Source organism: Crinia signifera, chromosome 19 (assembly GCF_055691185.1).
Source record: "Crinia signifera chromosome 19, ASM5569118v1, whole genome shotgun sequence".
NCBI classification, from domain to species: domain Eukaryota; kingdom Metazoa; phylum Chordata; class Amphibia; order Anura; family Myobatrachidae; genus Crinia; species Crinia signifera.
This window is the reverse complement of record NC_139226.1, coordinates 68,404,574-68,419,377: the sequence shown is the minus strand read 5'-3', so window position 1 is coordinate 68,419,377 and position 14,804 is coordinate 68,404,574. Positions and strand designations below refer to the sequence as shown.

The window sequence follows — 14,804 nt, the reverse complement described above, 5'->3', positions numbered from 1 at the left end:
TTTGATGAAGCGTAACAGCATATCTCTAAATTGGAGGAGGATCTTCACACTGAGAAAGTGCAACTCGCTACACAGGAAGCTACATTATTGGCGGTAGCGGATAATCTAGAAGATCTTGAGAACCATAACCGAAGACATAATTTATGGTTAATTGGATTGCTACAGTGCATCAAACAACGAGACCCCATGGACCTTGTTTCCACCTGTTTGCCTCAAGAACTAGGTTGTGCCCCTAATACAGGACCCATGCTTATTGAACGGGTGCACCGAATTGGACCGGATAACAACAGTTTTGGAGGCTAATGGTAAGTTACAGGGGTTGTCATACCGAGGTGACAAACTGCTACTGTTTCAGGAATTCTATCAAGTAGCTATAAAATGGAGAGAATTCTCTACAATTTGCAAGTCCCTCTTTGACACTGACATTTGCTTTATCCTTCTGTTTCCAGCTAAACTCCATATTCAACATGACGGCAAACATTATTTTTTTGATTCGGTAGCCCCGGCTACTACCTTTTTGGACTCACTCTCCGAATCTTCAGTTACCCCTTTCAATGCCATTGAGTGACTCATTATGAAACAACAAGTATTACTTATGCCACTTACTGTTTTTTGCAATGGTTTTCCTATCTGATGCTATTTTTATGTTGATATACTTACCTTGTATTTTGAAATCAGAGATGTTGCAAAGTTTTCCCACTGCTCTTAGGGTACACTTCTCTTGTTTCTCCCTTTCATTGTCTCCTTACTGTTTTTGCCCTCTTTTTACCTCTGACCACCTATCTTCCTCGAAGCAGGAAATATTTTCTGATACATTATGGGCCTCTTGGGCTCATTATTTGGGTTTGTAAAATAGTTAAAAATATTGAAGAACTGCTTTGTCTTGATATGTTATTTTGCTATGATTTTTGTTGCTGATCGAGACAAGCAGCCACTTAGCCAATAATGTTCTAGCCCTTGCTTGCTGGGACTAGGGAAGCTTGTACAATGTGATTCCATATTTTATTCGCACACACACCATACCTCTTCTAGGATTCATTTTTGGCTTGTTTCCACTTCCCTACTACAAAGGATTCATCAATCTAAAATTGAAAACCATTGCTATTTCTGCTCATGCTCCAACTTGTTTTACTTTGTTCATCCCTATACCTAAATCTTCTGTCTATAATGGATTTCCTTCTCATTTATATGACTCCCCAGATTTTAAGTTGTATTGCAACATCGGTTTTCAAATTATGCAACAGATAATATGCAACACTCTGACAACATTAATCTGTTCTGGACAGCCTCGAAACCTACAGTATCACGAGAGGACATATCGTCACATGTGTGTCTAACAAACATAAAAAGCTTACTCAAAGATTCCAAGATATAATTCTGGCACTCTCCAAATTTTTGATTACCGTTAGCAAAAAGCATAAAGCTGCATAAATATCATTGTCTCTACCTTGTGTGGAATTTATCAATCGCTTATCAGGTGTGCCTGTATGCCTGTTAAAAGCTGTGGCTGAATGAGTAGTCATACAGGTATTCACTGGCTTCTGCAGTGAATTAATTGTGAGCATGCCCAATTTTCAAACTGAATGTTGAAAATATCCTCAGGAACCACAAATTGCAGCATATTTCTTGTGCTAATTTTGCATATATCTTATTATTCTGCCTAAAAGGTGTCAATTAAGGGCACAATAAACGTGCTTGACCTATGTATGCAGGAAAAATCTTGGGCACATTTAAAGTGATAGTGTATAACCTACCACAAAACCTCTATTCAGACAGTGGATACAATACATTCTGCAGGATTCCAATTGAACAGGTACGTTTTGGAAACTGTTTCAATATACATATAATGTTGCTAATCAGTCACCTGTGTAAATGTAAGAGAAACAAGCATAGCAGTTTCACAATAGGATTACTAGACAGATGCCATCATCTATAGTCACATTAATTATGAGAGGAGAGCTGTTGACCTGTACAGTTATTGTATATATTTTAAATATACAGTGTACATACTTTGTTTGTTTTCTGAATTATTATTTACACGTTACATCGCCCCCCCCCCCCCCACACCCCCTGCAGTGCACATGGTTTTGTCAATTTGAGAAGGAATTTGCCTTTGCGAGTGAACCAGTATAAGGGCCATTGTGTACTAAAATGGCTCAATGCACTCAATGGACTATCAGAAACATCACTTTAGTAGGTTGGGTAATAAGGCGGGTAAAATACTAGCATCAGTAGTCAGGAGTTATTGTCCGTCAGCTCATATTCCAAAAATTGTCAATGACAACCAAACTTTAACTTCTCCTTTTTATATCACTACTTGATTTCTAGATTATTATAAGGCTCTATATGCTGCACCACCAGATGACCCAGCACTAGGTACCGATTTCCTTTAAAAGGCTAACTCTCCTACCCTGAATTTGGAGGAACGTGATTCCTTGACTGACCCCATCCATGAACAGGAGATTATTAGGATTATTATTATGAGTTGTTAAAGCAAATTAGATGCAAGATTGTGGCGATGGGACTGCCCGAATCACCATGCATGTTGCATGGAAATGATGAGCAGCACTATATCTGTATGTCAGCCTAGCCACTGGAGTGGGTGGATAGACTAGACATAGAAAGGTCAGGTTAGCTCATCCACAGGAATGGATGGACACAGATAAAGCCTATCTTTACAGGAACATAAAGCCAGATATTGATTTCCCAAGTCGACATTTGGTAAATGTCATGCCATTTCTATTGGAGCCTTGTTTTTATAGCGATCTGAAAGGGTTTACGGGGTCCAGCAACTTCGCATTACAAACCAGTAAAAAAGCAGGGTTCTTACCGGGTTGTTGCCAGGTTGCAATGCAGTGTGAACAGGTTAATCGCTTTGAGCGACCCGGTTCCCGTTCACACTATGGAGGAGGCAGTGCTTTGAGCAGCGCCAGCTCCAAGCACTACCTCCTCCCCCCGCCCCGATGACGCTCCACCCCAACATGATGTCAGCGAACTGCCAATATTGCAGTTTCACTGAGGGCGCTTTTAAAAGCAAAATGCAAGGTCGCACCAGGACTGAGACGATACAAAGTCCCGGTGCGAACCTGCATTTTGCAATGTGAAAGCAGTATTAATTTAGAAATAAACTTCAATATCTGATAAAGTGGCAGGGATATGGACCAGAACACAATTCTTCGTAACTGAAAGGAATATCCATGCTCTTCGATTGCTGCTTGAATTTCAACATATTTAGAGAACCCTGCAAAGCACTGTCCATAACTGAAAGGGGGAAATACTGTAAGAAATATCTCTGATTATGTGCTCCTCTGACCACTAGGAGTCTCTGTATTTGCAAACTTGACCTTAGTTTTTCCCTTTTCCAAGATTGTCAGTTTGAAATCAAAGAGAAGCTATATTGGATCCGGTTTCCTGTTTGGGCATATAAAAGGCACTTCCTGGATCTTATCCATGCTTGATTATTCTCCTTGCCCAGCTCCTGCTACGTGCCACACTTCTCTACATCGGACTATCCTCCTGTGTACCGAACCGGCTTATGTCTGACTACATTCCTGTCTGAACCGTCTAACGTTTGGCTATTCCTTTATATCTGCTCGGTCATTGGACTTCATGTAATACGACCAGCATCGTTACAAAGGTGCTCGGTAAGCTGCGATGTTTGCTGCTTAACGAGCAAACCTGAATCAGGCCCTTAGTGTTCTTTGTTTGGGGTTGGGGAACTGATTTTTCTGGGTTTATATTGTGTCGCCTCCAACCTTTTTTTTTTTTATAAGAGTGTAAAAGATTTTTGATTTCAGGTGCTCTTTTCTAAACTTTCTGAACCCCACTAAGTCACAGTGGGGTCCAGTGCACACAGGTTGTAAAAACAAGAGAACAATCTATTTTTCCTTTTTTTTTTGCCAATGACAATTCTGTGGGGAGTCACACTGCTTATATTTATATGAACACATTTGCAATGGGATACAGCACACACAAGTTTAGCAAAAAAAATAATATATATATATATATATATATATATATATATTTCTTTTTATGGAATTAACTCACATTGCAGGAAGTCACAATGCTTACTTTACTTGTGGGGTACACAAGTTGGTCAAAAAAGGGGAAAAATTTACAAAGTTTTAAAAAAATCCAAAAAAGTGAATGCAGTAGGGTAATGCAGTGCAGTACCAGTGTGATACACATAGACAATAGAAAATAAACTGTACTGTAATCAAGTAAAGTCAATATTTTTTTTTTAAAAACTAAGGAGGCTAGAGTGGACAGATATGCAGGCTGTGGACATGGATAGGTCAGCTCAGTCACTGGAGTGGGTGGACAGATACAGATTTAGTCACGCTCATCATTGCTGTGACATGGCCGGTAGTACTCAGTTGATGCAGCAAACAGCTACGATGTGCCATTGCCATTTGATACATTTCTATGAGTTGTTAAAGCAAATTAGATGCAAGATTGTGGCAATGGGACTGCCCGAATCACCATGGATGTTACGTGGAAATGATGAGCAGCGCTACATCTGTATGTCAGCCTAGCCACTGGAGTGGGTGGACAGACTAGACATAGAAAGTTCAGGTTAGATCTTCCACAGGAATGGATGTACACAGATAAGGCCTATCTTTACAGGAACATAAAGCCAGATATTGATTTCCCAAGTCGACATTTGGTAAATGTCATGCCATTTCTATTGGATCCAAGTAACCGATTGTCATATTAACCCCACTTAGCAAGTTCTTGTTTTCTAGGGGTTAAAAATGGGTAATATTACTTGAATGCACCCCTGATGCTTTGACTAAGCCTGTAGGCAAGGCAAGCCAGATAATTACCTAAACTTTCAGGATCAGCATCATGTAACCAAGCATCTGTTTTGATTGAAGTTTGTATCTGATCATTCACCAGTCTGCTGAGGTGAGAGTTCCATATATCTATGACCTACAAAACAACAATAAAACAATTATTTAGTATTCATAAAGCATCAAGATATTATGCAGAGCCATAAAAGTAGTATACAGTACACAGGCAAGAAATCAAATAGTCCAGTTTGAATCAAATAGAAAAACATGCCATTCTTGTGAGAGACTGATATTTAGGGGGAAATTTACTAAAGGAAATTTGTAAAAAATAGGTGTATTTGTATCCAGAAATACACTTATTTTTTACTTTTACTATCCCGAAAATACGACAAATCATATTCGTATTGATAGCACATCAATATGAATACGAATTGCCGTATTTTCAGGATTGTAAATGTCAAAAATAAGTGTATTTCTGGATACAATCCCAAAAATACGGCAATTCGTATTCGTATTGATGTGCTATCAATACGAATATGATTTGTCGTATTTTCGGGATAGTAAAAGTCAAAAATAAGTGTATTTCTGGATACAAATACACCTTTTTTTTACAAATTTCCTTTAGTAAATTTCCCCCTTAATGTGAGGAAGTTAGTACACTCATTCTCTCCAATGTCTTGAGCATACTCTCTGATATGCCGACCTACTATGTTACATAGAGCGATTAGTTCATTAAGTTCTGTGGGTCAGTTCCAAAAGCTTTGTTAATAGTCTGTGGGCAGTGCCACAGAATGTCAAATGTATCTGTAGTAATCCTGCCAGGTTTGTTGAAGATCTTTGAAAGGTGGTCACAAAGTGATCATAAGCAAATAAGTTGTCAGCAGAAGCGGTGATGCCCATGCTAGAGCTTGTCTGCAGAGAAGAGACACAATATAAGCAATGTTGGTCCTGGCAGTTTGATTTATTTTGAGTTACAGCCCCAACAATTTCTAACTGGGAAGTTAGTAGGGACCCCATCATACTTGTCAGGAGCAGAAAAGTAGAGGTCACTGGTTGAAGGTGGAGAGCTGGACCTCTGATGCAGTTTGCAATCAGGACCCTGAGCAAAAGTATGTTGCACTGCAGGTGAGTCATATATAAGATGAGCAGAAAGATTAAGATTATTGAAAGTAGTGTCCAAATTCAAATCTAAATTGCAATGTAAAAATACAGCAGCCTGGTATTTGTGGGATACATGCAAAAACAGCCAGTATTTTACCCTGCACACAGAAACAGTAAATATATTTATTTCCCTTGCATTGCAAGATGGTTTATTGGGACGAACAAGCGAGATCTTAATATTGCTTTCTCGACTGATGAGATAATATTGCAGCTCAGCTAAATAAAAAAATCACCAGGCCCAGATGGGATTCATCCTAGGGTGCTATTGGAATTAAGGGAGGAATTAGCGACCCCTCTGCATTACGTTTCTGATAACTCACTATCATCAGGTAAAGTTCCAAAAGACTGGAGAATAGCAGAGGTAATGCCAATATTAAAAAAGGAAAAAGGGATGACCCAGCTAATTACTGTGAGCTTAACATCAATAGTGGTAATGTCCATTCTAGCACCCGCTATCTTTGAAAATCCATGCAGTTCCTCTTCCCTGCCTGGGGTGTCGCTGTCTGCTGTGGTGTTTCTAGCACAGGTCTGGTTTGCATATCAGTGCTGATATACAGACCACACAGTGCTAGAAACACTACAGCAGACAGCGACATCCCAGGCAAGCAAAAGGAACTGCATGGATTTTCAAAGATAGCGGGTGCTAGAATGAACACTAAGTGATTTTGATCGTGGTCATCGCAGGTAAAAAAATCGTTGTCATCGCAGGTAAAAAAATCACGGCCATCGCGGGCATTGAATGCACTAAAAATCGGGTGCGATGCGACCGATGCGATCCCCGCGATTTCCCATAGTGAACAATGTTAAATGTCTCAATTGACCCGATTTTCCTGTTCAATGCCTCAATTGACCCGATTTTTCCATAGGAAACAATGTTAAATGGCCCACAGAGGCCAAATAGGCACCCTGAAGTGTGAAATGGCCCCCACAATTGTTAACGCCACCCCACGATCAACGTGAACCCGAAGCGTGGCGAGAGCAGCGGTACGCGTCCTACAACCTTTTCATACCCCCACTATCCACGTCGGCGTGGAGTTGAGAATAGAATAGTGTGGCGAGCGCAGCGAGCCACCAAGCCCGAATCGTGGCGAGCCCCGTGAGGGGACGCGGATACCTTCACAGGTAAAAGCGTCCCTTTGCGGGCTTCACAGGTATCTGCTGCGCTCGCCACGCTTCGGGCTCGGTGGCTCGCTGCGCTCGCCACACTATTCTATTCTCAACTCCACGCCGACGTGGATAGTGGGGGTATGAAAAGGTCGTAGGACGCGTACCGCCGCCCCTCGCGGGCTTGCTGCGCTCGCCACGCTTCGGGTTCACGTTTATCGTGGGGTGGCGTTAACAATTGTGGGGGCCATTTCACACTTCAGGGTGCCTATTTGGCCTCTGTGGGCCATTTAACATTGTTTCCTATGGAAAAATCGGGTCAATTGAGACATTGAACAGGAAAATCGGGTCAATTGAGACATTTAACATTGTTCCCTATGGGAAATCGCGGGCATCGCGTCGGTCGCATCGCACCCGATTTTTTAGTGCATTCAATTCCCACGATGGCCGCGATGGGTGCCCTTCTAGGTAAAGAGTACCAATTATTTAAAGGAATTTTAAGGGATGGTATTCAGAAATATTTAGATCTTCATAGTTTACTTAGTATTAACCAGAATGGGTTTGTGAAAAAACGATTGTGTCAAACAAATTTACTAGGCTTCTAGGAGGACGTCAGCAAAAACCTTGATTATGGAAACACCGCAGACATGGTCTTTCTAGGTTTTGCTAAAGCATCAGGGGAGGCATTGGGTAATTCAGTACTTGATAAGGATCTAGGAGTCCAAATAGATAAACTGGGATGTAGCTCTTAATGTCACAGAGCAACAAAAAAGGCCAACAAAATTCTAGCATGTATAAAATGTATAAACACAGGACATGGCCTTAGCGCAATAACAAGGGAAGTGCATTACAATCATACAATAACTGCATGTGCACATGCATGAAAGTGTGGATACCATACACAAAATATAATAGTGGCACACAGATCCTTAGGGATCTAACAATCTGCTCAGATCCCCCTGCTACATGTAAGAATCGAGATTAATAACTGCCACGGGGGAAATAAACACTAAGGGGGGTATTCAATGTCAGGGGCACAGCTGTCGAGCTAGCACGATAGCCGTGCCCCTGTCCCGTTCTCGCTTTGGTCGACTGGAGCTCGGCAGTCAGGATTCAATGTCCCGGCCGCCGAGCGGTGAGAAGGGGGCGTGGCCGCGAGCTGAGGCCCGAAATACTCGAGCTCCGGTCGGGAGCTCGACTATTTCCAGCTTTTCCCGGCAGAACGAGCCCGACAGGAAGACAGCATTGAATAGGGCCCCGCAGCCATCTCCCCCATCGGGAGATTGCTGCAAGAGCACGACAGCCATTGAATACCCCCTAAGACACACACTTAAACGTATGTAAAGGTACCACAGGTGGGATCATTAAAATAAATACTCCCTCATCCACTATCTTCAGAATACTTGTTATCTCTGAAGTGACAATCAGGGGAAAGTACCCTAACAGATACAGAAAAATACATAATAACAAAGTCTACACATATAGTACGGAATAGAAATTGGCAACAATTGTACAATTTCAAATGATACATTCATAAAATGAATGTTGCAACACACAGGAGAGAGTTTGCAAGGTAAACCCCAGGATACCAGAACTTATAAAAATAAATATGATAAAGGGTACTTTTAGGGAAATTTAATAAAGGTTCATTTTTATAACCCAAACCCCCTTTTCAGTGAAATCCAGTTTGTCATGACCTTAGTCTGCGATTCCCCAGATACGGCAATCTGAGAACCCCAGCCACGTGACACTTTTACTATCTTTTACTACACTTTTAGTATCCCAAGTGTGTGCGTATTTCACAACGATTCCGCTAGCCACCAATCAAAGTAAGTTTTTTGGACTTAGTCCACGACAGCTTTGATTCTGCCGACACACCAAATTATGAGTTACACGGTAGCGCTCTGGTGAATTCGTCAGAGGCTTGGGCTGGAAACAGCAGACACCAGAACTAATTATGACTTTTAATTAAGTGAAAACACTACAAGGCTTATGTAGGGTACACACCAGGATGACCACCATTGTCCACGACCGATAGACGACCATGGGACGATTTCCCTTGGACTTCCCGGGAGCTCTCAGGCAGTCCCCAGCAAACGATTAGCAAAAATTGTGTTTTTTTTGCGGAACGATCTAGATCCGATCCCGATGCGCCCGTGATGGTCGTTAAGACGGTCGGATCGCTGGTTTTTGTTTTTTTGCAAGAACACATGCGACCGTCGTCAGATTGGCCTTTGAAATTTAAATGAAGGGGCTGGACTAGCAGAGGGGATAGGAATAGCAGCAGCCATTTTAAACCAGTGTATTTCTGCTTTGTTACTAGTGAGGCTTGGTTTATACCTGCTGAACGCTGGACATAGCTATTTACACATTACTTTGTTTTGCCTGCCATTACAAAGTGTATTTTAACCCTGCACTATGGAGAATGCAGTGATGGGTCGTCACCAGCAAGATTACCTGCTCTATTAGGCTGTGCTGAAGCTCAGGCGTCAGAGGGCCCAGCGCAGGAGAGCAAGATCATGCTGGACAAAGCAGTAGCTACTGCAACGTCAGACTCATTTGCACATGCCACTGCTCAGGGACATCAGGGAAAATAACCCAGATGACTTCCGTAACTTTTTGAGGATGGATGATGCCACATTCCAGGAATTGCTGCGTCTGGTGACTCCCCACATCGAGAAGCAGGATACCAAGTATCGCGTGGCTATCCCTGCTGAGGAACAGCTGGTGGTGACCCTGAGGTTTCTGGCGACAGTACGGTCTCTTGCTGACCTTAAGTTTGGATCCCTCACCCCCCTGCAAGCTTTGGGCCTCATCATCCCGAAGACCTGCAAAGCCATTGTGAAGGTGCTGCAGTACCAGTATTGCAAGGTAAGGATGAAAAATACACCGTACACTTTATTGTGCAAACAAAATTGTTTTATTTATAATTTAGGCCTAGAACAGAAACAGGTTTTTTAGGCCTTTCATGTGTAAAACATTTGTAAATATATATACACATATACAGTAGATTTATTGTGTCAACACAAATATATTATACAGGTTGAGTATCCTGTATCCGGGTATCCGTTATCCGAATTATTCCGAAAACCATACATTCCATTCACTGGGGACATTTGTAACAGCCCTACTGAGGACATGGTATATAACTGGCACTATATATGTGCAAGAAAATGATTGCTTGGCATTCAAATATCTGAGATAGTACACACATTTTGTTTCATGTTTTGAAACCTTGTTTTTTGAACAAATAAAATATATTTGTGTGTATTTTATGTGGTAATAAAATATATTTGTGTGTATTTTATGTGTTTATACAGCATACATGCAAGATACTTCAAAATACATAATTTAAATATTAAAATATTCCGAAATACGGAATAATCCGTTATCCGAAATTCTCCTGGTCCCGAGCATTTTGGATACGGGATACTCAACCTGTAGTACCATATAAAAGATATTTTACAAAAAAACACACTACTATAAAGTTTAAACTTTCCCAATAAGTACGGGCTACTGTGTGGCAGAGGAGGTCTGCCGCAGATATGTAAAGGCTGCGGCCCGCATGGCGCAAATGCAATGGTCCCGGCCCCATTGATGTGCGCCATACGCCATGTGAGCAGTGGCCATCACATACCTGCAGCTGAGACCATGTCTGTCGCACAGTACCCCATACTATTGGCAAAGAAAAAAGGGCAATAAATTGAGTTTGCTCTCCAGATTGAGGAGAATCCTGTTCTCCCTCTGGTAATGCAGGTACAGGTAGCAGCATATACGTAGAAAACCAAGAAAAAAAACACTCTGGTAACTTATGAAACAGACCCTTGTGTGGCAGAGGATGTCTGCCGCAGCCTTTACACATGGCGCATGGCGCAGATGCAATGGTCCCGGCCCCATTGATGTGCGCCATACGCCATGTGAGCAGTGGCCATCGCATACCTGCAGCTGAGACCATGTCGATGGTAAATGACAAAATAGCCTAGATTTTAAGACAGATTTTCAAAAACAGGAGACTCCGGATCTTCTATCAGTAAAGAACTGTAGAATTGACGGTACTGGGAGGGTTGAGAAGACTGTGTGGGTGTCGAATGGGTACAGATGGGGCCGGTTTTATCTTTGCTGGCGATCCGCCAGCAACACGGCGCTCCATCTGACTGAGACGCGTGTGCGTCCCCCACGCACGCGCGTCTCAGTATCCAGGCGGCGAGGCGGACGCAATACTGTCCGCCTCCCGCTCGATAGTGCTGGGGGGGACCCGAGGAGGCTGCGGGGGGGGGGGGGGGGTGCGGTCACCGGGCACCCGAGGGCAGCACCGTCGGAAGGGTGCGCGTCACCTCGTGCGTGCGCGTACCCTTCCGGCATACAGATGGCGGGGATGCAGGTGATGGCGACGCCATCGCCATCACCTGCAAAGATGAATCCCGATACATCTGGATGTGTTGGAAGTGTGCTCGACTGGCCTGGTACGGTGGCAGGCGGAGTAGGCACTGGTGATTCTAATGACAGTGGTGTTTCTGGTGCACTACCCATGCCAACTATTTTAGTGCCACTGCTGAGATACCCTAAACTGCCATTATACACCAACTCCATACATAACTTTTCAAAAGTCAGTTGCTGGTCCGGAGCCATGTTGCGAACACAATCTGCCACATAAGTGAAGTAGTTGTCATGTTTGTCCAGGTTTCTTTGCAGGACTCGCTGTGCCCGCATCATAAATTCTTCATGTGCTGCTGCTTCTCCTTTTTTTCCTTTGCCACGCATTTTTTTTGCACGGGGGAGTTGTGGAGTGGGTTCCAGGGACAGTTCAAAAGCACTGAGGACGACAGGCTGGGGTCTTGAAGAATAAGAGGATCCGGAAAGAGAATATACTTGATGGTAAATGAAGGATCCTTGAAGACTGGAAGAAGATGAATGATGAATGAAGAATCGCTTGGAAGCAGGAGACTTGAAGAGCTAGGCCAGGAAGCTCAGGGATACAGGCAGAGACCAGACTGCGGACAGGACTGGCAGCAATGGAGTTAAGCAGTAACCTAGACCAGCCACAGAGCACAGGAAGCAAGGCACCAAAAGTCAGGAGAGGTGAGTCAGAGAGCCGGAGTCAGCTGGGAGCTGTGAAAGCCTCTGGAGACTCTTTGTACTGACACTGAACAGCCCTAGGCAGATCCCATTGGCTGTCAGGTCAGTATGGGCGGAAACCTCAGACCTGGGCCAATCTGCTATTTGCCCTTAACCAAGATGGCGGCGCCGGCCTCCCGGCGCCACTACAGCACACACTGCCACACCTGCCAGCGTCCCACGCTGCCTGCTGCCCACCAGACTGCCGCTGCCTGCTGCCGCTGACCCAGAGACCACTACACGCTAGCCGAAGGCGGGCGCGAATGGGGGAGTAATATGCCTGGGGGGGCCAAAAAGCATAGGGGTCCCCCGTATTTCTGAAACCCGCCCCGGACTCTTGGATCGGTCCTGGGTCCAAAAATACGGGGGTCAAAAAATCTGGGGGTCCCCCGTATTTTGAAACCAGCACTAGGCTCCAACAGCCCGTGGTGTCATGCCACAGCCGGCCAAAACTTGAGCACCGTGGCTGATCAGCCTTGGACGGGAAACCTGGAGGAGTGGCCCCCCCCCATTAAAAGGGGTCCCCCAGGCTTCACCCGTCCAGGGCTGAAGCCCGGGGCTGTCACCGGCATCCGTGGCCAGTGGATACCGGCCTGATAGGGTTAAATCTGACATACCTAACATTGCTTTATACAGGAGAACTACAAGTGCCAACAGACCTCACCCGCAGGCTGGGACTTGGAGAACCACAAGTCCCAGCATGTGGGGCATTAATGGGCCCGCTGGGACTTGTAGTCCGCCTGTAAAAAGAATGTTAAAAGAAAACACACACACACACACAGAAGTATAACTTTATTACATACACATATACACACACACACCTTACTTTTACAGCAACAAACTCACCAATCCAGGATGCAGTGCTGTCCACCCTCCTGCATAGCCGGCTCAGCCCGCACTGACAGCGGGGTGACCCGGCTTTCTCCTCCGCAGCTAACAGCCTCTGTCACGCAGTCCCTGAGCTACAGAGGCTGAGAGCGTGATTGGCCGATGAGTCTCCATGGAGACGCATAGCTCAGCCCTGATTGGCTGAGCTATACGTCTCCATGGAGATGCATAAGCCCAAGACGCTCTCAGCCTCTGTCGCGCAGACATGGAGACGCATAAGCCCAAGACGCTCTCAGCCTTTGTCGCGCAGACATTGTAACGGGATCTGCTGCGTTATACAAGACGCTGTAACAGAATCTGCTGCGCTATATAAGACACTGTAACGGAATCTGCTGCGCTATATAAGACACTGTAACGGAATCTGCTGTGCTATATAAGAAACTGTAACGGAATCTGCTGCGCTATAAAAGACGCTGTAATGGAATCTGCTGTGCTATATAAGACACTGTAACTGAATCTGCTGCGCTATATAAGACACTGTAATGGAATCTGCTGCGTATATAAGACACTGTAACGGAATCTGCTGCGCTATATAAGACACTGTAACGGAATATGCTGCGCTATATAAGACACTAACGGAATCTACTGCGCTATATAAAAGATACTGTAACGGAATCTGCTGCGCTATATAAGACACTGTAACAGAATCTGCTGCGCTATAGAACATGCTGACAGCTGTAAATAAATAAATATACATATAAAGATATATACAGGGCAGCAGCAGAAGCCAGAGAGATTCACTCCCCCCCCCCCTTCCCAGCCCCTACAAACAATCCCCCCCATGAATCCACCACAAAAAAAGTCACCCTGAATAATGGGATTTTTGTTAAAGAGGCACAGGCGGTCGGCAGCAACACATCTTCTTCTCCTCCAGGCTACAGCCAGCGCTTGGAATGGCTGATGACACTGCTGTAGCCTGGGAGGAGGGAGGGAGTCAGAGACAGGTGACTCTGGGAGTGGGAGGAGTCTGTAGTGTGCAGCTACGCTGCGCTGCCCGGAAGCCAGACCGAGCAGCAGCAGCAATTCAGACAGAGAGGAGGACATAGGTTGGAGTGTCACTGTCAGCCCGCCCCCGGCCCCACCGCCCGTGACGCTTGGCGGCAGGGACCGGGCGAGCAGGGCAGGGCAGGAGCCGGGCAGGGCAGCCGCCGGTGCTGCGCACACTGCCCGGCGTGACACTTGTAGTGCAGGCATCATTTGCGGAGGAAGGGCGGGCCGGCGGTGCCATTCGGCCAATCTGCGCCCGGAGCATGAGCTTCGGTGGCTCCGCCCTCCCTACGCCTCTGGTGCAGGGAAAGCAATTCAACAAATCTCATACAGCAAGAACAGCTAAGTTAAGTATTTTAGTGTACAAAAGGAGCATTCTGACATCAGAAGATGGCAATTACACAAATACAGGATAACATACCTCAGAATAGAGAGAGTCAGCAATAAGCTTTTTATTCTGCCGGAAAAAAATATTAGCCATTTGGAAAAATCCTCCAGAAGTAATGATGTCATTTGGTCCTGATACAGTACTTGCATAGTAAACCTAAGATAAATATATATATATATGAAAAATAAATCAACAATACATAATTGAAGTTCAGTGAATAGCAGAGGAAATGTCAGACTGTGAGAGGAAACATTGATGCTTTTAAGGACAATTTTAGATGATTCAAAATTGTAGATTTTTTAAAATAAGCCATTAACACGTTTTACTTTCTGTTAGTAAGATAGCTACATAGTGTCATGCTGGAGGCT

The 14,804-nt window shown here is 44.4% G+C and overlaps 1 protein-coding gene and 1 long non-coding RNA gene across 3 annotated transcripts in view; one reads left to right on the top strand and one right to left on the bottom strand.

Annotated features, from left to right (window-relative positions):
• The window catches only part of LOC146042643 (uncharacterized), a 447,704-nt gene that overhangs the window by 127,619 nt on the left and 305,281 nt on the right, over positions 1 to 14,804 (top strand). The window lies entirely within an intron of this gene.
• Positions 1 to 14,804, bottom strand: part of ZMYND12 (zinc finger MYND-type containing 12) — a 333,883-nt gene that overhangs the window by 184,505 nt on the left and 134,574 nt on the right. Inside the window, exons 5-7 of one of the 2 annotated variants that reach the window (XM_083162731.1) lie at positions 14,470 to 14,592; positions 4,827 to 4,932; positions 4,021 to 4,741 (exon numbers count right to left, since the gene is read on the bottom strand). In XM_083162731.1, the coding sequence (XP_083018857.1) occupies positions 4,674 to 4,741; positions 4,827 to 4,932; positions 14,470 to 14,592 (297 nt within the window). In that variant the 3' untranslated portion in view covers positions 4,021 to 4,673. Of the gene's footprint in view, positions 1 to 4,020; positions 4,742 to 4,826; positions 4,933 to 14,469; positions 14,593 to 14,804 lie in introns of those variants that run through there. The other variant, XM_083162730.1, reaches the window with a different exon arrangement.